We start from the raw sequence: 23322 nt of genomic DNA, 5'->3' as shown, positions 1-23322 counted from the left end.
TACTGTGCCACTACGGAAACTGATGAACATTCCACCATAGACATACATATAGAACCCCCCCAGTGTGATGTCATGGCAAAGTATCAATAGTATCGTGTGAATAAGAGCTTTCCAACATTCATTCTCATATATTAACTTTTATAGTTTACCAGCTTGTGTTGCCATATGTAAAAAGTAATAAACTGCACTACAGTTAAATGAATAGGTCACATGAGATCTTTAAACCTCCATAAATAAACAATGTATATTTAGAGGTGCCACCCAAGGGACCATTATGAAAATTACAAGTTTGTTACACATTGGCACAGCACACTTAACAGCCTGTGTGTGTTTTGTCATGCATATTGGCGTCAGAAAGGGCCACAGGGACGTCTCAAAGCTTTTAAACCGGATTAAATGTAAAGAACAGCCAAGTGGTGGAAGATGAGGTAGTAGTAGTCTATATTTTATGCTGCTCGGTAATGGGGAAAAAGACAATTATTTGAAATCACAGTTACTTGAAACTGACAAAAAACAGTCGCTTATAGACAGACTCATTAAAATTTATAAATACTGTTTTCAAATCATGTTTTTAAAGGCATTCAATTTACACCAGATTCATTTTAAGTGATTTGCAGCAGTTCAAACTTACTCTTCAAGCTAGTTTTCTCTTGACAGTAATGCTATCAACTACTAGTATGCTAACAGCACACTTCCTGGTTTGCGATAAAACACTTTATAAATAGTTGCACAGATCGGTCTACTCTAAGAGCTGCTCATACAATATGTCTGTACTGAGGGAACTTTAATACAGAGAAAATCTGGTACAGCTTTGCCCAAATTCAATCAGAACTGAACCGAATCAGAACCGAGCCTTCGCCGCCGCCGCCCTCTCCCTCTGGAACTCACTCTCACAATCCATCAGGAACTCGGACTGACTGCAGCACTTCAAATCACTTCTAAAAACTCACATGTTCAGTCTGGCATTCCCCACATGATTCCCCCGTTTTCTACAGTGTCACTTTTATTTGTTTGTAAAGCGTCTCTGAGTGTCCAAAAAAGCACTATATAAGTCCGATGTATTATTATTATTATAGAAATCCAGTAATTTTTGTAATTAATGAAAGCAATATGTGAGCAATACTTCATACTAACAATACTATTAAAAAAAGTTTAATGTAATTTGAACTGAAGGAGTATTCAGAGCTTGTATTACAGTATACACACATAAGAACTGTTGATAGAGACAGAGAGGAGTCCAAACTTGATCCCAGTACCTCTTCCTAAAACTGCTGCATGTCCATAACACAATGTGCTGTCATCTCCTGTAATCTACTCCAAAAATAGCCCCTGTCTGTCTCTGTGGTTCATCGTACAATGCTGGTGTATTTATAGATAATACTAGCCTAGTTATGTAGGGCTTATCGGACAGTGAAACCTGAAATGAAACTTTCATATGTAGCGTTGTTATGCTGCTAAGGTGACTGACACTGAAAAGGTGACATTGAAAATCCGGATCTTAAAATATCAATCAATCAGAAATGAAAATATTTGGTTTTCAGAGTAGCACGAGATCTACTACAGAGCTATAAGAGAACTAAACTAGGTCTAAACTTCAAACATTAACATTATTTGTCAAAACACCTTTATTTTCCAAAATCAAAGTTTAAATCATCACCTTACCTTGTGTTTTGGATGAAATGTTGTGCATTAATGATATAAATCAGACATGTCAAACTCAAATTTGGCCTGCGCTATAATCATATTTGGCCTGTGAGATCATGGAGACATTATTTATTTAAAATGTTGTTCTTATTTTATATTCTGCTTGTTCTAGATTTAATGTTTAATCAAAACTATTATTAAACATTTATTTTAATAAGAAAAGGTTTAACATTACATATATCGAAAAGAAGACAAAACATGCAGATGTTGTTGAAATTTTTCAATAAATGGTAAATGGTCACATTTTTCTATAGCGCTTTTCCACCTTCAAGGCACTCAAAGCGCTTTACAACAAGGAACCACTCACCCATTCACACACACATTCACACACCAGTGTACGCAGACACTGTGGGCAAGGTGTGTTAAGTGTCTTGCCCAAGGACACAACGGCAGCATTCATCTGTGGGAGCTGGAGTCACACCAGCCAACCTGTGGGTCAGTGGTCTGACTGCTCAACCTATGATGTCTTATGTCGAGAGCTGGATTCAAACCGCCAACCTTCAGATCAGTGGGCGAATGCTAGTCTACCAACTGAGCTACTGCCGCCCCATAATATAAATATTAATAAATATAAATAAAATGTATATAACATATACACATATAACATAAATATTTAGTTTGGCCCACGACTTAGTCCCAATTTTTTATTTTGGCCTCTGTCAATTTGAGTTTGACACCCCTGGGATAGATGGAGAGATCCCATTTCAGAACTCAATGCTGCATCTTGTATTTTAAAACTTGTCTTACGTTAAAATATGAACAATATCTACCACAAATACTATAAATCCAAACAGTAGGTAATAATTAGAAAACACAAATTTCTAAGAAGACAATTTATCTTGAATATAAAATGCAGAATAATAAATGTTTGTAAAATTTGATGATGGTCTTTAACCTGCAAATAGCCTTATTAATGTTAATGGATGCTAATAATTAACATTTATTGCCACAGTTAAACATAACAAGCTCCAACAAGATCAAGACAAAGAAATATCCTTTTTATAGGTCCCATTGAGGTGGATACTGGCGCCAATCCTCCAACAGTTAAACTATCTCGAGCCAGGCTTGTATCGAACAGTATTTGCGCATACTTGCTTTTATGGTTTACTTTAGCTCACCTTCGTGTCACCAGGCTGGTTTTGTCATTCACAACCTGCAACGGAAAGAACGACTACAAAAAAAGCCAGGAACACTTTGTCCTATAACTAATAGTGTGTAGGTGTATGTTTTCAACCTAGCAACACACAACAGTACAAGTAACCAAAGTTGAATTCCTTAAATTTCACAGCAAACACAGGAAGCAATACAGTTGGAATTAAGGTTTGTTTTGGTAAGTATATCCGTCGACTCTAACGGATAGGTCATATCGAGGTTGCTTAGGTAGATTTGGAGTTTACAATAACAACACTGTCCAGATAAGGTTAAGACCCGAGACACCTGGATTGGAAATTAATATAAAGTTTGGAGGAGGGCTAGTGGACATGTTACTGCAGATTTATTTGAGATTGTTATGCCCCTGAGGTCTGGCACCGAGATCCAAACAGATATACCGTACTTTCATTTCCTCAAGGAGTTTGGACCAGCTCTGATATAACAGGCTCACCATGGCGAATTATAAAGGAAACATCTTTTATAAAATGACTAAAACATCAATATATTAATAGTATTATAGTGCTCTGTCCCACTTGTGATGTCACTGTAGTGGTAATTTTCAAGTTAAAAGCTGCCTACTTTTACCTTTAGTTCAGTAAATTGTCAATTTGAGGACTGAAATTAATCATGAGATTCTAGTGAAGGTGTTTGGAGTTTAAAAACACAAGAAGAACTCAGCCTAAATATACAAGATTTGTGAGTTAAACATGCGTGAATGAAACAAAACACAACTCCAGGTCTGTTTGTGATGAGGAAACAACATTGTAACATAGATAGATCAGAAAATAGTGTAATATGTGTGCTCTAAGAATACAGAAGTGACATCTTACCTCGACCACAAAGTTAAATGCACATAAGCATAGCTCGTTACATTACATCAGGTCTTTAAAGGACTAGAGGCAGCAGCAGGGGCATAGTGTTACAGTGACAAACCAGGATGCCATATTGAGTACCGTGAGTGTGCATGACCGGACGCAGTTTAATGAAGTGCGCGTTATGCAAGCCCCGCTTATGTCACAGAACGCTAACGACTCCAGATTTATGGTCGGCTCTTCACACGTGAGTCTGTCAATGTAAAACACTCAGTCACAGGCCACTTTATTAGGTACACCTGTCCAGTACATTTAGTCCCGAAACCGGCAGTGGTGATAGTATTATCTTAAAAGTGCACTATGTAACTTTTTGGCTGGGGGTCAGTCAGCTTGTTTCTATGGAGATGTCATTTCTCTAAATGTTCCAGAGTATGACATTAAACAGCTCTACCTAACATTTACTCAATTACAGGTGTTTCTATTGCGTAAAACTATCTAGACAGCAGGCATTCTGACTGTGAGGGAGGTTGCCTCTCCACAGATCTGACCTGTAACTTGGTGCGGTTTGGTCCCCATGAGGATAGAAAAGATTAAATGTCATGCCTGTAAGATTCCAGACAAAGCAATAACATCTCCATGAGGAAAAGCATTTGACAGACACTCTACCTGAAAAGTTACACAATGCACCTTTAAACTGGAGATTTGCTAAGATTTTTCTGAACTTATATTAAATATTATATTAGTATCCTTAAATTATATTATTATCTTGACATGACAATAAATTACACTTTCATAATTTGAAAAATGGTAGTAAAAAGAAAAATATATATTGTTGATTCAATCTAAAGAGTAACACATCCTTAAAGGTGCACTCTGTAACTTTCTGGTGGCCACCTGCTTGTCTCCATGGAGATGATACTGTTTTGATTGGAATGTTACAGAGTATGACATAAAACTTTTCTATCTCCGTTGAAACAAGCAGGAGACACCACAGGCCAAGGGCAAAGACACATGTTCTTTAATCTACCTTTGATTTGCAATGACCGATAAAATGTAATGCCATACCGTGTAATATTCTGTAACAACAGCAAGCAGGAGGCGAAACTCCACTAGAAAAATGACGTAGTGCTCCTTCAACTTCTTATCTAAATGCAAATACTGTCAAATATAATGATATCATAATTTCCAAATCACAAATCAAATCTTGCCATTATAATGCCACTATATAGAAGGTTTTATGAATGAAACACATTATAGTCAGTTAGAAGGTTGGAAGATTAATAGATCTGGACCAAACCGATATTTTCGTTATTTGTTGACTTAGAAAACACATTAGGGTGTTTGTTGATGAATCATGTGGGCCAAATGACCCCAAACAAGTCTTTACTGTACACTAATGGTCAATTCATCCACTCACGTTTTCACGACTGACACCTCCACCTCCACACAAGTGACCAGAGCTTACCCCATACACTATACATTCTCCTTGACCAACATGGCAGCTTTTAAATGCAGAAGTTTGTTTAGAAAAGGCCTCTGGGGAGTCCGCGCGGCAGATGACCACATGTTTTCCAGGTGATACAAACACAGTTGAAAAGTAAAGTCATTTTTTAAGAACTAATAACAAAGCGGATATTGAGTTGAGGTTTAAGGAGTCGACCTGGCAACATGGTTTTCAAAGTGTGACATTTGAAAGAACTTGTTTCATAAAATTTGAGGCTTTAATTAATACTTACGGGAAGATATTGGATGTAGAGTACTGGAATCAAAGGTGTAGTAGTGGGTAAAAGTGCTCAAATAAAAATAATATACCTGCCCTGGGACTTAAGTCATGACTGAATAGAATGGGCATGTGGAAGACGGGAATTAGTAACGTGATAGTTCTGTCGGCCACTTTTATGAATTATCTGTTTGTCTACAAGAAGCTGTGGACTATGGACAACACAAGCTATGATGTTTTTTTATTTTATTTTAATTTAAATAATAACAGGAGCCTAGACAAAAGATACAACAAAATTAAAGGAAAGGAAACTCAAACATCCATCTAGTTAAGTCACTGTTTGTTATCTGTTTGTGTACAGCACTCTGGTCGACTGTGTTGTTTTTAATGCTCTAGAAATAAAGTTGAGCTGAGTTAAGTTATCTGGCATACTTGAACAACGCTCATGCAAGTTTGTGGTAAACATTAAACTTTACTTTACTACTCATATTTTAGAGTTTCTATCTCTTTTTTTCTCAGTCAAGTCTAAAAACTATTTTCAATCACTCAATCAAACTTTATAAAGCGTTTTTCACACATAGCATTGTTGTTGTCTGTATGTTTTATGAAGTATCTGTTTTCTACTATTGGAGCTTTGAACAATATATTCTATTCTGTTAAAAGAAAAGAAAACAAATAGACTATTCTAAAGATACAGCAAAAACTCAAGAAAGGCAACTCAAACAGAAGTAGATAACCTAATCTACTTTTATGTAAGCTTCTACGCGTGTGTGTTGTTTGTATAAAACATGTTCTATTAAAAGTTTACTTGTTATCGTTTAGAACAGTCTACAAATATTTTCGACCACTCAGTCTAAATCTACCTTTATATAACAGTCACGTAATGTACCCTCCAGGGTTTCCATGCTTTACATTGCATTACATTGATTTATTCATTTCCTGGAACATTAATCTAAACCCCAACCTTAACCTAGTTTAACCCCTGTATCTTCACACCACGTCTAATGATAAAGTGATGAAAAGCAGACTTGTGGGGATGACATCTAGAGATCCATCGATATGGTATGGTCATGGCCAATGCTAGTGCCAATTGTTTAGACTGGAGACAAACTGATGATCAATAACCTCTACTAATACTTCTGGGTCGATATGTAGGTCAGACTTTGGTCATTTTTGCATATTTTGTCATTTAAATAACTACAAACTCACTCATAGCCTTTTATTTCATCATAAACCAATAAGAGAGCAGTTTAGTCATGTTTTGTAGTTATCTCTTTGCACTACAGAGTTCCAATGAAGCATAATGTGTATTCATTAGGCAGCAGGTCAGCCAGAACTAAACATCGACCTGTGCTGGAGATATAAAGACCAATAACCCATTCATTAAAAAGAGCAAATATCAGCCAAATGATATATGGTCTATCTCAAGGCAGGTCCCATAAAGTGAGAGTGTGTACAGAGTTTAGTCCCAACACACACACAGACACATAAATGCACTTAGCCTTCTTTTATTATGACAGTGTGGTTGAGCACAAATGCCCCAGTACTTAATGCACGGGGAACGGCCATATGGGGATAAACACAAGAGATATTATATTTTTAAAAAAGGGTTTCAAATGTATGTGTTTGTTTTCGCACTCTAGTTTTGTACAAACCAAGTGCGTCTATAGTTAGCCATTGAAAACTAAGTTGGATGATTGCTGTCTATTTTTAGTGTTTAAGATGTTTTAAATCCCTGGGCACTGGGCACAGAGGTCCACTGTGTAGCTGTGACTTATCCGTGCACCTAAAAAAAGACACAATTATCAGTGGAGGCTAATAAGAAGCTGCTATCTTGACTGAAGAGCTGGGAGCAGACTGTATGAACTAAACAGGCAGTATCTCGCCAAACTATCATTAAATTAGAGCACATTTTGTACCAAACACATTTTATAGGTGACATAGTTTCCAGTGGTCTCTCTTTGAAAATCAGGTACAGCTAATACTGCCAAGCGAACATGTTAACGTCAGTGTGGCGTGAGGAAACGCACGGTATCAATGTGGGCTTGCTCATGTCTCCTCCTTGCCCCTTGGCTGGATCTGATAAAGTGAAATTGGCAGAAGTGCAAGCCCAGTAGAAGAAATTACAGTGTGGTTGTGTTGGCATTTATTGAAAGTGATAGGGCAGAGTGAGCTGGAGCGATCCAACTAAAGGCTTCTCACACGAGGGAAGGTTATGTGCTAAGATGATAGAAAGGCTGGTTTATACTAATTAAAGATGACCTGTTTGTCTCCATGGAGATATTACTGTTTGCCTTGATTATTCTACAGTATGGGAATAAATTTGGTAATCACAACGGAGACAGGTTAAAGGTCAGATCTATGGAGAAGCAAGCCTGCACATGATGCAAGTTTTTAAGGTATTTTTGAGCTATAAAACACCTGTAATTGAACAACAGAGATATGTTTAATGCCCTACTGTTGAATATTCCAGGAAAATAAATAACATTTGGAGACAAGCAGATACCGGACCATCCACCTTTCAAGTTACACAGGTATTCTGGTTGGTGATTTGCCACCTGCTTGTCTCCATGGAGCTGTTATTGCCAAGCACAGAATTGCAGAGTATTTATTTTGTCATTCATTTATTTATTCAATTACTGGTGTTTTTATTGCTTGCATTTTGGCATTCCTTGAAAAACATGCATTCCTACCATGAGCGAGGTTGCCTTTCCATAAATCTGACCTGTAACTTGGCCTGGTGGTGTCACCTGCTTAAGTCCATGGAGTTAGATAAGGTTAATGTCATACTGTGGAACATTCCAGGTAAAGAAATAATATCTCCATGGTGACAAACATGGAAGTTACAGTGGACCTTTAAGTGACATACGTATGTTTTCATGACATAATATGTGTTTTCTAGATGTGGATGGTCACCTTGTGCGTGGCTACTGCAAGTAACTACAGATTACTCCCACTGGATTGGATTGCACTGGCACAGCACCAAGTCTATGCTCGGCCAAATGAGCAGTATCAGATGAGACAAGAGTCCAGGAGACTTTTCAAGCTACCAAACATAAAGAGAGCAGGGGTGTTATGCTTTGTAGCAGCTGTTATTAATACCATTTGAATTAATTGCTGTTAAATAGGGATTAAAATGATTTGGCTCCTAGCTCATTTACCCTAGAGCCCACTTTGATCGTGCTAATGACTCCGACAGAAATGACGTAACTCTGAGCCAGCACAAACCACGTCCTTGTTCATGTGGTCCCTAAGTGACTTTTTACACTTCAAACTGCGTCATAATTCCACCTGTATAACTATATAAGAGGCAAGTGACGCCAAGTTACAGGTCAGATCTCTGTGGAGAGGTGACCTCCACTCTCAGCAAGAAAGAACACAAGCTTTTTAAAGTAATTTTTGAGCAATAAAAACACCTGTAAGAATTGAATGAACGCAAGACAGTTTAAATTTCATGTCTTGCTGTGTAACAAAACATTCTCCATGGAAACAAGCAGTTGGCAAATCCTCCACCAGGAATGTTACATAATGAAGCCAAAAGCCAAAGAAAGTTTTCTGTAAATCATTATTAGTTTGGATTTGTGTATCAGCAGTGCCTTGTGTTAATTCTTCACTTTAGTTCAATGCAGATTAAAAGATATTTTACTCTATATCCATTACAGCCGAGGGTGGTCCAGCAAAAAGTGTAAACGTTTAACATCAGATTGCCCTCATATTGTGAAAATACAAAGCAAATTTGTCTAAGATACAGTAAAGATACACCAGCAGATAACTCACTGCAATAATATGTACTGTTTGGGTTTGACACCACAGTTAAAGTTTATCTACAAATGCTTCACAAAGTGCCCTGAATCCATATCATGTGTTTGGAAAAGAAGGATTAACCTGTTAAATTTCAAGCAAATTGTTAAAGACACACGCCACTGTTTTACATTACAGAGACACTGCAAAAAGTGAAATCTAAGTTAAAATGACTTTAATTAAGAAAGTTTTATCATGATTTGAGTAAATTCACTTCACAAGGAAAAGTATGTATCAATGGAACAAGACTTTTTGTACTTAAATTGTGAAAATACATCTTGCTACACTGAAGATAAGAATAGCAACTCTTTGCACATAAAATAAAAAACTAAATCTAATGTTGCTTGAATTAAGAAAACACACACTTTTGTAGATAATTTTACTTGTCAGGTTCAGTCTACTCATATATAAAGTAAAATATTCTTAATTTAAGTCATTTTACCTGGATATTGCTTTTTGCAGTGTAAAGGTCCCATCATATATTAAGCAACTAGGACACAGGAGGGAGTAACTAAAAGGATATAAGGCTGAGTGCACTTAATACCAGTAGGGAGAGGGAAAAGTACCACCACTACCATTACTACTACTACTACTACTACTACTACTACTACTACTACTACTACTACTACTACTACTACTACTACTACCAACTTATATTCATACTCATATAACCTATTTTAAAACAAGATATTTTTAAACAAAAGTTTTTTCAATGTGTAATTTGATGTAATACTCTGAAACCGTTTGTAAAATACATTTAATTTTATTGTCTGAGTAAAATATCTTTGTCACATAAAGTGCACCGTTGCCCAGTGGCATTTATGGTTGATTAAACTAAAAAGGGATTTTATGAACATTAGATTGAACGTAGTGTACACAAATAATAAAGGGAGTATAAAGTGGAGATTAAGTGGTGTGCAGGGCTTACTCTGGCCTCACTACAAAACTCATTGAGTTCATGAATGAAAGTAAAGGCAGGATAAACAACAGGTCATCCATTATTTAGTGCTTCTATGTGTCTCTGAAAGCGGGTGAGGTCCCTGAATGGCATCTGAGCCAACTTTGTGCCATGTGGGGAGTGGTTGCTAAGCAGCAGTCACCTGCGATGGGACTAGATTTGGTTTAATCTTGGTTTAGTTCTGTTTTAGTCCTGGTTAAATCCTGCTTTATTCTCGCTTTAGTCCTGGATTATAATCTTGATTTAGTCCCAGTTTCTTCAATAATGGTTAAGACCTACTTTAGTTCTGCTTGAATCCTGGTCTGGTCCGGTTTTAGTCCTTTGTTAGTCCTGGTTTAATGTAATTCAGGATAAAATTCTGGTCCAGTCCAGTTTTAGTGGGCTAATCCTGGTTTAGTCCGAGCTGCTACCAGTAAGTACCAATTAGTCCTGGTTTAAGTCAGGTTTAAGTCTTGGTGAGATATGCACTAACATATACAATACTACAATAATATTATGTGGTATGATACATAAAATTAACCTAAAACCTAAAACAGGTCTTCTGGTTTATCTGTAGTCCTGGTTTAGGTCTGGTTTGGTCTTGTTTTAGTCCTAGTTCCATCTCTAGTGACAACTGTTCCTCTTAACCATAGATCGTAGCAGTACACTGCAGTGAGAGTCCAGGTCAGTGCAGAATCACATGCTGCACAAGCTTAGATAACTGTATAAAAATATAGAACAATGTTGGTCACACTTCCCTTGGGAGGACTGCAGCGGTGTCTTTGTCTTTGTTAGTCAGACCACAAGGACAAAAGAGATTCAGTGCTGTTAGATAATTGTATTGTGTTGCTAAAATGTTTTGTTTAAGTTGTAAAATCCATTGTACAATCAATATATTGATCCACAGGGGAATTCACTTGGTCACACTAAATTATACAATCAAAACAATAGAAAAAACAGTCAAAGGCAAATAGAACAACCATGAAAACATATGCAAAATAATACTGAAAATACGAATAAAATACAGAGATAGATTAAGAATGTGCACATGTTCTATAATCAAACTGGGACTAAACTGGGACTAGAACTGGACCAAACCAAGTCTACATCAGGACTTAACTGGGCTAAAACCAGGACAAGTGTGGAACCACAGTAAAGGCAATAAGACAATAAAGAAAATGTAAAATAAAATAAAATAATTTATAAATTAGTATTACAGAACTAAAAGAATAGATTGTACGTTTAAGTTGCAGAACATAAGGACCTAATAATCATGAGTCAGAAGTATGTGTACACTTTTAGTTTCTCTTTCTGTTTAATCTAATGAACTGAATTTGAGATCATATGTGGAGTTCACTGGATCACTCATGTATTATTCACTGAGTCAAAACAAAATGTGGCATCAGCATCATGACCTGCACATCACCATGGCAACACTCTCTAATTTCTTTAAGTTGTATGACTCAACTTATTACATCGATATTACTTATATCAAATCAGGTATTTTTAAGTAAAGATGCATTGTTTATCTTTTCTGATGAAGAGAAATGCTTTTCTTGATAGACATGTTATTGCTTTATCTGGTATGTTTCACAGTGTGGCATTAAACCTTTCTATCTTCATGGAAGTCAAACCAGACCAGGGTACAGATCAGATCTGTGGAGAGGCAACCCCACCCAGAGTTAGAATATAATAGTATAGAGCTGTTTAAAGTCATACCACGGAAAATTTCAGGAAGAGTAATGACATACTGTATCTATAGAAACAAGAAGGTGATGTAGCCAGATCGAAAAAGTTACACAGTGCACCTTTAATATACACTTCATTATCTCCATATAAATTTGTAAACTGCAGTTGACCTACATTTGACCTAAAACCGCTCGGGTAACTTATTATTATGATGATTAGGAAATATAGATGTAATGATATCCAAATCTCTCTGTCCGATATTATCATGAAATGCATCTCATGGTGCGATATTTATTGCGATATTTTGAGGGGGTAATATAATTGTAGATAGGACACTTTTTTGCTTTTTTTAAAAGAATTTGGTGTGAATTATTACTAGGGCCTGACCGATATATCGGTTGGCTGATATTATCGGCTGATATGGGCACTTGGAGACATATCGGCTATCGGCCTAAATCTTGCTGATATGGGCTGATAGTCCACGTGGCCATGTTGTACCTTGTTATGAAGCTTAGACTCTCTATATTATGTCCATTTAATCCAATTTACAGAAAGATAAATGTCCTAATATGTGGTGCCGCATCAGCATTTATCAGAGGAGTAATTTGTCTATGTCTGTGACACCATACTGCCCCTGAGGTTTACACCCGTGCGCAGCCATAGATCCATGGGCACAACACTACGGAACGGCTTTTAAATGCTCTTATGTCTGATCCACGATACTGACTATACATTTCAGCGCAGTTTTGGCCAACAACAAACTTACTGCTTGTTTTTATCAAAGTACGAATGCAGAGAAGAGCAGACTGTCCCATAGACAGAGGACACACGCAGCTGCTGTCAGCTTGTTGGATTATATTTTTTACGCACGATCATTTTGAGTCAGGATTAAAAGAGCACTTATGCCTATTTGTGAAGACTTGTGATCTGAGAGGAGCCTGTGTGAGTGGTGAGTGTTACAAATGTGTTTTGGAGCTACTTTTCGCTCTTTCTCACTGGTTAGCACTGAGCTACCACTCCTGTTTTCTCTTACATTGGCCTAGTGTAAAGTGACTACAGTGGCTGTTTACACTTTACTGTACCTGCATTGATATGTAGATGACCTGTGAATAGAGGCGTGAATGATCGACATTTACACATATAATTAATCACAACAGCGCGCACACATTTACTGCTAAAGGATAATAGCGGTAGTTTACTTACTTTCTTTACTGGCTAGAACGTGATGCAAAAATGCCATTAGGGTGACCTACTGTCTTTAAATATGACTGTAAGAGGCAGAATAACAATAAATGTAACCTAAACAAACCTAATTTAAAATCTAGTAGAGCCAGACCTATGTTTTATAATCAACTGAAGATTTACAGTCAATTGTTACATCACTAAATATATCGGCAATTATATCAGCTACTGGCACCTCTAACTCCCATTTTATCAGTATCATATTGGCCGCAAACAAAATCCATATCGGTCTGGCCCTAATTATTACTGTCAAAATCCCAAGAATTCAAGTAAAAAACATATAACTCCATGTTGTCTGCGCTGAAATGAATCATGGGATATGTAGTTCCAGTTTATAAGATGTTGCTACTGTAAAACCATGTATTTAAGCAAAGGAACTTGTAATTCGATATATTTTGGCAATCCACAGTATTATTGTGAGACTTTTGACGATGTAATATCAAGATATTTTGATTATTGTTACATCCCTATTATGAAATAGAGTTATGCTAATGAGTAAGTAGCAACTTGCGGAAATACTATTAGGAAATTAACATACATAATTTAAAACACTATAAAACACCTGTCATAATTACAATATACTACAATATAATGCTAGAAAATGTAAAGATGGTAAATGATAATACTAATTTATGACACTGACACAATAACTCAAGAGAAGATTGAAACCACAAAAACTTTTCTTGCAATATCATTAAAACATCATGAGCTGCAACAAATACATACAGTGAAAAAACTAAAATCTATTCAAGTTAAGATTACTTGAATTAAAAAGTTTTATCATATGTAAATATCACATCACAAGTTAAATTATCTACCAATGGAACAGGACTTTTTGTAGTTAAAATATAAAAATACATCTTGCTATACTGAAGATAAGAAAACAGCATCTCTTAAATAAGAAACTAAATCCAACACATGTATTCCACTTGTAGACAGTTTTACTTGTCAAGTCAAATGTTCTTAATTTAAATCATTTTAACTGACCTAGATATTGCTTTTTGCAGTGTAGCAGATTAAAACACCTGAGTACTTTGTATGTTTATATGTGTAATGAGTCTTTTACAGCTTAAATCTAATCATATAGCCAAAAAATGACCAAAAATACCCCAGTAGTGCAAAGAAACTGTACTCACGATAAATACTGAACCCAAAAATTAATATCCCATTTATCAAGCATTGAAAATAGCTATAGTAATAATTATCGTGCCAGGTCTACTTCAAAGCATCTATAATTGAAAGGTACTTTAAGGTAAGAGTTGTTGTCAGTCTAATAATTGCCCCAAGTCACAACAAAGCAGGAATAACAAGACGGTATCACTACCTGCTATAGCCTGTATATACGTTGTAAACACAAACTGAAGAAGTTGGCTTTAACTTGTCAAAGTGGAATTGAAGGAGCTTTGTTCTTTTTTGTTGCAGTCACAAAAACTCGTTTAAGCCGCCGCCCATAAGAGCTGTGTTCACGCAAAGAGAATCAATACAGCAATAATAGCTCCATTGTACAGGACAATTAGAACTATTTTTAAATCATTTGGACCGGACTGACTCATCCACAATAATTGCATAAATAAAATCTGACAACTGGTTTTGTTCACGCAATTTAGATCTAGTGCTGTAATTATTTTTGCAACATCAGAATTTGTCATTTATCATTTGTACAATTTAAATTAGACTGAGTTAAGGTGCACAGAGTAGCTTTAGTGCTGCTGGTCTCCATGCTATTGATTTGCCTAGAATGTCCCAGTATATGGCATTAAACTTATCTGTCTTGCATTTATTCAAATTCAACTGTTTGAAATTAATGTAATGAAGAAGAATGCAGAAAGTTTATGCCATACTATGGAACATTACAAATCCATATCATCTCCATGGAGAACCGTTACATAGTGCAACTTTAACACTATTTTTGGTTGGCAGACTTTGACATGGTTTAGTCCTGGTTAAGGTCTAGTACAGACGAGCTTTCGATCTTGTTTAGTCCTGGTTTACTCCTAGTTTACTCCTAGTTTAGTCCTAATTTAGACCTGGTTTAGTCCTATCTTAGTCCTGGCTTAGTCCTGGTTTTGTCCTAGTTTAGACCTGGTTTAGTCTTGATTTAGTCTTGGCTTAGTCTTGATTTTGTCCTAGTTTAGTCCTGGTTTACTCCTGCTTTAATGTTAGTTTAGTCCTGGCTTAGTCCTGGTTTTATCCTAGTTTAGTCCTGGTTTAGGCCTGGTTTAGTCTTGGTTTAGTCCTGGTTTTGTCCTAATTTAGTCCTGATTTTGTCCTAGTTTAGTCCTGGCTTAGTCCTGGTTTTGTCCTAGTTTAGTTCTGGTTTAGTCCTGCTTTAGTCCTGGTTTAGTCCTAGTTAGTCCTGCTTTATTCCTACTTTAATCCTGTTTTACTCCTAGTTTAGTCCTAAATTAGTCCTAGTTTAGTCCTGTTTTAGTCCTAGTTAGTCCTGTTTTAGTCCAGTTTAGTTCTGCTTTAGTCCTAGTTTAGTCCTGCTTTAGTCCTGGTTTAGTCCTCCTTTAGTCCTAAATTAGTCCTAGTTTAGTCCTGTTTTAGTCCTACTTTAGTCCTGCTTCAGTCCTGCTTTAGTCCTAGATGCAGCCTCTGTATAAATCGTTACACAGCTGATTGTAGTTCCTGTGGATGTGAGCCAGGTAAACTCAGGTAATACATGTTTAAAGGACCTGGGACTGTTCTCCTTGACTTGTAATGATGACGCACCTGAAGGCTGCTCTGTCAACACTGCTACAGCTTTTCTGTTTAACCACCAACACTGAGCTTTGTGTTCATTTAGACAATCTATGTGTAATAGAAAAGGTTGACCAGCAGTAGTGGAAAGTAACAAACTACAAAAGTAAAAGTACAATGCTCATGTCAGGTGTATTTGACTTTAATTTATCATTTTTACTTTTACTTCACTACATTTGAGTGCATTTATTTGAACTTTCTACTCCACTACATTTTAGATCTGGACTGAAAAGTAAAAAGTACTTTTCTTTATTGTTTGAGACTTACTGTTGTCATATTTAATTTGAGTTTCTGTCCAAACTTTGAGCAAACCAAATATACACATGCACAAAAACAGCTACAAAAAATAAGAAATCTATCAGAAATCAGCTAAATTCTTACCATAATACCAAAATCACTACATTTCAGCTTTTAATTGTTCTAATAATGTCTGCAGAATACTTTTACTGTTGATTGTTTAAGTACATGTTTAAACAGGTACTTAAGTAGATTTTTTTTTTCATGTGATAGTAGCTTTTTTGCCCCTGTATTTGTACTTTTACTTAAGTAACAAAATTGAGTATTTGATCCACCACCATTGACCAGCAGACAAGGTGAGTTTGAGGTATTAAACGGTACTGAGATACGCTTCTGGGAGGTTAACTTATCACACCGCTAACAGTATCAACAATGGCCGACTTAAGCTTATTAGAGGAGATTAGGGAGATTACCTTGGCTCATGTCTACAGTGAGGAGATGAAAGAGCGTTGCTTTTTAACAAGGCTACGAGGAACCGAAACAAAAGAAACAGCAATAATGTCTACACTCCAGGGTCATTAAGTGTAAAAAATGCATGCTAATGTCTTTTTGATTTATTTATCCGCATAGTAATTTAAAGGTGCACTGAGTAACTTTCCGGGTGGAGGGTACACCACCATGGAAATATTTTTGTTTTGCCTGGAATTTTTCACAGTATAATATTAAACTTATCTATTTCCATTGAGACAAGCACCAAGCCAATTTACAGGTCAGATTTGTTACAGGTTCACTTAATTACATTACAGTCCATATTTTCTAAGCGTGGGACACAACCTGCTGCTGGATTTATACCAGAAAAGTTACACAGTGCACCTTTAAGTAAATGTGTTGCGTGTTCAGCTACTCAAAGTCCCAAAATCAATACGCATAAAACAGTCTTAAAGCAGACCTAAACGAGATCTGAATACGGTCTAAACTAGTACTAAACCAGTTATGCATCAGGGCTAAACCAGGATTAAACCAGGTTTAAAGTAAGTTAAGAGCAGAGCTAATTCATTCACACTACACCAACATTGTTCTGTAGAGGTGTTAATTAGGGATGTAACAATATCCAAATGTCTCAGTACGATATTTTCACGATATGCATCTCACGGTATGATATTTACTGCGATATTTTGAAGAGGCTAATATAATTGTAGAGAGGACTCTTTTTTGCTTTTAAAATGCCTTGACAAGATTTTGGTGTGAATTATTTCCATCATAATCCCAAGAATTCAAGTAAAAAACATATTTCTTCATGTTGTCTGCACTGAAATGAATCATGGGATATGTAGTTTCCAATGTTTATAAGCTGTTTCTACTATAAAACCATGTATTTAAGCAAAATAACTTGTAATTTGATATATTGTGACGGTCCATGATATTATTGTGAGACTTTTGATGATGTGATATCACAGTATTTCGGTTACTGTGACATCCCTCGTGTTAATGACTAAGACTGATGTATTCATATTATGTTTGAGCTGGTAGTGGTTTAACAAAGAAATACTGCCGTTGGCATGCATTTAGTTCTTAAAAATAGTGAAATATCGCAGAAAATGTCAGCTCCATCGCCTTCATGCTTCTATGGAGATGTCATTGCTCTGCCTAAACTGTTCCACAGTATGACATTAAACAGATATACCTTACATTTGTCGAATTACAGATGGTTTAATAGCTGAGAAATACATAGAAAAATGGGAGGTTGCCTTTTGACTGATCTGATCAGTAACTTGGTATTAGGGATGTAACAATAACCAAAATATCGTGATACTGTATCGTCAAAAGTCTCACAATAATATCGTGGACCATCACAATATATCGAATTACAAGTTCCTTTGCTTAAATGCATGGTTTTATAGTAGCAACAGCTTAAACATAGGGAACTACATATCCCATGATTTATTTCAGTGCAGACAACATGAAGAAATATGTTTTTAACTTGAAGTCTTGGGATTATGATGGTAATAATTCACACCAAAACCTTGTCAAGGTATTTTAAAAGCAAAAAAAATTGTCCCATCTACAATTATATTAACCTCTCTAAGATATCACAATAAATATCGTATCATGAGATTTGGATATCGTTACATCCCTACTTGGTCTGGTTTGGTCTTCATGAATATAGAAAGGTGTAATATCATACTGTGAAACACTCCAGAGAAAGCAATAACAACAAAGGTATTTAAAAAGTTACACAATGCACCTTTAACATGAGCCCTAGTAGGTTATACACATCACACTTCTCTGTCTTTATAAAACTGAGATTCTTGCAGGCAAATTTAAAACATCAACCATGTGTCTTCACCAACAAAGAGGAAGCTGTTACATAAAATATTATAGCTTGAGGTGTATATGGTGTCTTTGTATGTTCACCAATCCCCCAAAACAAGAACCCCGTTGTGTAGACTGACAGGTGGATTCTGAGTCCCGGTTTGCTGCTGCGACGTTTCGCTTCAGCCTCAGGGGCACCTCACCTTGTGTAATCCCTGGATGCCTCAAATTGTCCTGGATACACAAAGACTTCCTGTGTGCTAAAATAAGAAGCCAGACTTACAGGTGCATTGTGTAACTTCTTGGTTTGGGGCTCGTCGTCTGCTTGTTTCTATGGATATGTCATTGCTCTGCCTGTAATGTTCCACAGTGTGACTTTAAACAGCTCTACCTTAGATTTATTCAATTACAGGTGGTTTTATGGCTGAAAAATACACACAGAAACAGGACATTCTGACTCTTTCGCTCCTGGAATGTTTCAGGATATGTCCAAAAATAAATATCCTAGTCAAACTATAGGTCAAACCCCAAGCGAGAAAACTCTATTGACAGTAAGAATGCAAGATTTCCAGGTATTTTTCTCAATAATGAAGTCAATGAAGATAAGATAGATACGTTTAATGCTACACAGTGGAACATTCTAGGAAAAGCCAGGACATCCTCATGGAAACAAGCAGGAGGTGAAACTCAGCATCCCAAAAGTTAAATAGCAAATTTAAAGCGCACTTAAAGCCTATAATTACTACTTTTACAACAACATCTACTACTGCTTCTACAACAACAACATCTACTACTACAACTGCTCGTACTAAGCCTACTAGTACTACTGCTACAGCCTGATGCAAGCTGCCTGTGTCACACGAAGGGCCAAAAGTAGGTGACGGGCTTATAGTTAAATCCTTGAGTGTGCTATGGGTCTATAAGCAGGTGAAGGGGCAGCTGCAGCTCAGACTATTTAACGCCAACACAACATAACAATATAGGACACGGATCAACCATCTGCAATATTGGGAAGCAACTGAATACATGTGCAGAGAATACATCTTCTGAATACTCATTTTAAGTAACTGTATTCTAGTAGGTACTTTTAAAATTGGTGGTACTCAGAATAGTTTCTTTCCTAAAATCAAAAGGAAACATTGCGGTACTTGATCTCACAATTTTGGTTTCAACCTGCATATTATTAACCCCTTAACCCCTGAATTTATCTAGCTGTATATAAAAAAAATGGTAAATTAAGTTGAGATTATTAATTTGACTATAGCAAAATAAATAAATTGAAATGCAGGTATGTTGCAAACTTACGACAAGTAGAAATAAGTGCTTGCCAAAGCTTCCTAGGAAGGTGCTGCACATACACTCACCAGCATTATCACTATCTCGTCTTATATCTTGATCCCAACAGTTTTGTCGCATATTTGTGACACTCGGCATTAAGGGGTTAACTAGGGATGTAACAATAACTGAAATATTGTGATAAAGTATCGTCAAAAGTCTCATAATAATATCGTGGGGCATGGCAATATATCGAATTACAAGTCTCTCTGCATAAATTAATAGTTATATTATACTATAGTTACAGTTATAAGCACTTTTAAACCTTAATTATTTGGATTATGACAGACCAAAGTCTGTCGAGGCTTTTTAAAGGAAAAAGTAGCATATTCACAATTTTGTTAGCCCCCACAAAATATCACAATAAATATCGTACTGTGAGATGTACATCGTAAAGATTTGAATATCGTTACATTATTTGTTTTAGTATTAATAAGAAAAACAGAAAAAACTACTCTTGTGGTGAGTGCATGTCTGATTTTTTGTGACAGGAAATGCTTTAAAATCATGACACAAACACAAAGCTGTTTTTAATCCCATGTTGCATTTTTACACTAATTTAATTGTAAAAATATTCAGAATACTGTACTCTAATTGGACCATGTATCAGAATACGTTACAAAATACATTTTAAAGCAGGTATTCAACATTCAATATTCTCTAGCTAAATATATTTTCAAATCTCTTTCCCTGCCCATCAGTCTGGCCTGTCTCTAACATCAACACGGTGACGGGAGGATGTTTGTGTACATGTGACACCTACATATGGCCTTAGGCATGTCTTAGGGTCTGGAAATGTTTCACAAGCTTCAGTGCAGAAGTAAGAGCGAACTGTGAAAAATGCTGTTTACAAAAAGTGCTACCAAAAATATCAAATTTTAAGAAAGGTCAGTCATGGGTTAAAGAAAGACTGGCTAATTTTCGTGTGGGTGTAGATTGCAGTTTAGACTATAGGGATTTGGTATCTGTACCCAACTTCTGTTCTTCTTTTCCAAATAAACATGCTTTTGCCAAGATTTTTCTACCATTTTGTAATACAGCCCAGAGATAAAAAGTCAAGAAAGAGAACACTTACTGAAATAAAAATTGGAAACTAAAATATGAAAAATTCTGTAGCATTTTGAAAAAGATAACAAAGATACAAACTTAGACAAACTAGCAGAGGTGGGGACATGCAAACTGTGACTTGGACTCAAGTCAGACTTGAGTCACTATTTTTAGGACTTGAGACTTGACTTGATAAAATGGACTAAGACTTGGGACTCGACGTGGACTTGAAGGTCAGTGACTTGGGACTTGACTTGGACTTGAGGCCAGTGACTCGAGACTTGACTTGCCTGTATTTGACTTGGGACTTGACTCGGACTTGAGGTCAAAGACTTGAGTATTACTTGAGACTTACTTGAGACTCGCAAAACAAAGACTTGGTCCCACCGCTGTAAACTAGATTAGAAATTAATTGGTTTTTTTTGTCTATCCTTAAAGATGCACTATATAACTTTCCTGTCTCCATGGAGATGTTGGTATTGAAGTGTGGTATTAAATGTGTCTGTCTCAGCGGAGACAAGACCAAGTCACACATGAGTGGAGAAGTAAGTCTGCTCGTAGTAAGAATACAACACCTGTACTGAAAAAAGCAGCATAGATACTGTATGTTTGTCTCCAGTACAATCTAAACACAAGCAAGTGGCAGACCTCCCACCAGAAAAGTTACATACTGCACCTTAAATTTTAATCAATTTCAGTCAGGTTTTCATGATGTTCTGACCACAGCACACTCCATATTCATATAATCTAACCTCTCTAAATGTCCATGTTCAGAGCAAGCCTTGCAGAGCCTTGTCTGGTGCTAACACAAAACAGAGATTAGCCTGGATGGCGGAGCACAGTAGTTTGGGCTGCTGACAGACAGAGTGACCCGGGTTACCACCAACGCACATGAACCCCAGTCAAGGTCGAACAGGGAAATATATACAGCAGATTAGCCGCTTCACAGAACACACTAACCCTTTGGACATCAGGATACCACAGAGAGAAAGAGGGAGAGAGGGAGAGAGCGAGCGAGTGAGGAAGGGATTTGGAAACTGGAGAATGAGACAGTTGAGCTGAAATGAGATTGATGCAAAATATGCCAGTATCTTTGTATGGTATTGTCATTTGTAAAGTAGCCTTTTTTTTACACATAGACTAATAAATGAGTATTCAAACTAAATCCATTTAAATCAGTCAATTATAATTTAGATAATGAAATCCAACAAGCATTAGTGTGTCTGGTTGTCCAATTTGTCTTTCTTGTTGTAGTCCTTTAGGTACTTTGGTAATATTTAGCAGGATAAGCAGCAATATTGAACTTTGTAAGACAAAAGTTACAATAAGTGTTGTGTGTATGAGATAAGAATGTGTTAAAGGTCCATCTATAAAAAGCTGATTAATATACTTGTGTTATTGTTGCTATTTTTGTGCAGTGGTGCTTGTATCTTACCTGCAGCTCACACCACGCCACCTCCACTGTGGTCTCCGTGTCCAGTCCTTTGTACACGTTCTTGAAAGACCCCCGCCCGATCTCTATGTTGAACTTTAGATATCTTCCATCAGGAGACGTCGCCACGGCTTTGGTCTCCAGGTCCTCCTTCTCCTCCTGCTCCCACTGAGTATCAAATGGGATCCGGGAGAGGTTCTTTTGCTGTTTGGTCTGGGCCAGTTCACTGTCAGAGTCCGAGCTGGCCTCCTGCCCCCGGGGCCGGCGCTCCCAGTCCGCCTCGTGGTGTGTGGTGTCCGGCTGCGTGGGGGGCGTGAGGGTGCAAGGGCCCGGGCTGGAGACGGGTGAGGGCGACTGGGGTGACTCTTCCTCGGCCTTCTCTTCCTCTACCCTGGACTCTGTTAGTGTCAGGATGTTTTCGGCGGACCACGACAAAGTTTTGGAAAGAACGCCGCTGTAAAGAGGCGAATCCAGGTCCATGCTGATTTTCTGCAGCCCATAAGAGTTCCTTCTTGCGCCCAGTCCGTGCGTCCTGAGCACGGACGGGACTCGGGGCTCTGACATATCCATATGGAGGCCGGGGAATCCGCGTCCTGGTATCTCAACCTGTGCGTTGGACATTGTTGCAGGTTCAGTATAATTTCAGTTTGGTGCCTAAAGTGGGACATAAGAACAGAGGCATTAGGGTCACTAAGGACAGTAAGTTGCAGAGAGGATGTCATGTCAGATCGTACACGACAGATAACAAAAACTACATTTAAATGAAATAACTTTTAACAATACCCAGAACTAGACGATAAAAAATGTTAAGTTATTAAATATGTGGACTTACTCATGACAGCTGTGGTTCAGACCGTCTCACATCGACAAACCCCGCAGATAAAAGCACATTAAAGCATACTTCCTCTTGGTTTATCGGAGTTGTTCTCTTGTACAAGTCCTCAGTCATAACCTCCAGAGGGAGGGCAGCTCTGCCTATATCAACAACAGAGCAGTGGAAAGCAGCGCGCACCGTGCGTCCCGGCTGCGCGCGGCCAAAACTCCGCCCCCTTCTCCCCAGCATTCGCGCGCGCATCCAACAGGCAGTAATTACAGCACGTGGAAAGATATTATTAATTAATGTCAATAGAAAAAGCAGGGGGATATTTGCTATTGTTTT

At 37.2% G+C, this 23322-nt stretch overlaps 1 protein-coding gene across 2 annotated transcripts in view; it reads right to left on the bottom strand.

Annotated features, from left to right (window-relative positions):
* The window catches only part of wnk4a (WNK lysine deficient protein kinase 4a), an 86022-nt gene extending 62914 nt beyond the window's left edge, over positions 1-23108 (bottom strand). For both annotated transcript variants that reach the window (XM_020918155.2, XM_055150163.1), the window contains exons 1-2: positions 22996-23108; positions 22167-22817 (exon numbers count right to left, since the gene is read on the bottom strand). In XM_020918155.2, coding sequence (XP_020773814.2) covers positions 22167-22784 — 618 coding nt within the window. In that variant the 5' untranslated portion in view covers positions 22785-22817; positions 22996-23108. The remainder of the gene's footprint in view (positions 1-22166; positions 22818-22995) is intronic.
* Positions 23109-23322: the final 214 nt, after the last annotated feature.

Source organism: Boleophthalmus pectinirostris, unplaced genomic scaffold (assembly GCF_026225935.1).
Source record: "Boleophthalmus pectinirostris isolate CB_2022bp ecotype Guang Dong unplaced genomic scaffold, ASM2622593v1 HiC_scaffold_14, whole genome shotgun sequence".
Taxonomy (NCBI): Eukaryota; Metazoa; Chordata; class Actinopteri; order Gobiiformes; family Gobiidae; genus Boleophthalmus; species Boleophthalmus pectinirostris.
Note: the sequence above shows the minus strand (reverse complement) of the source record. Positions and strands in the feature narration are given on the sequence as shown.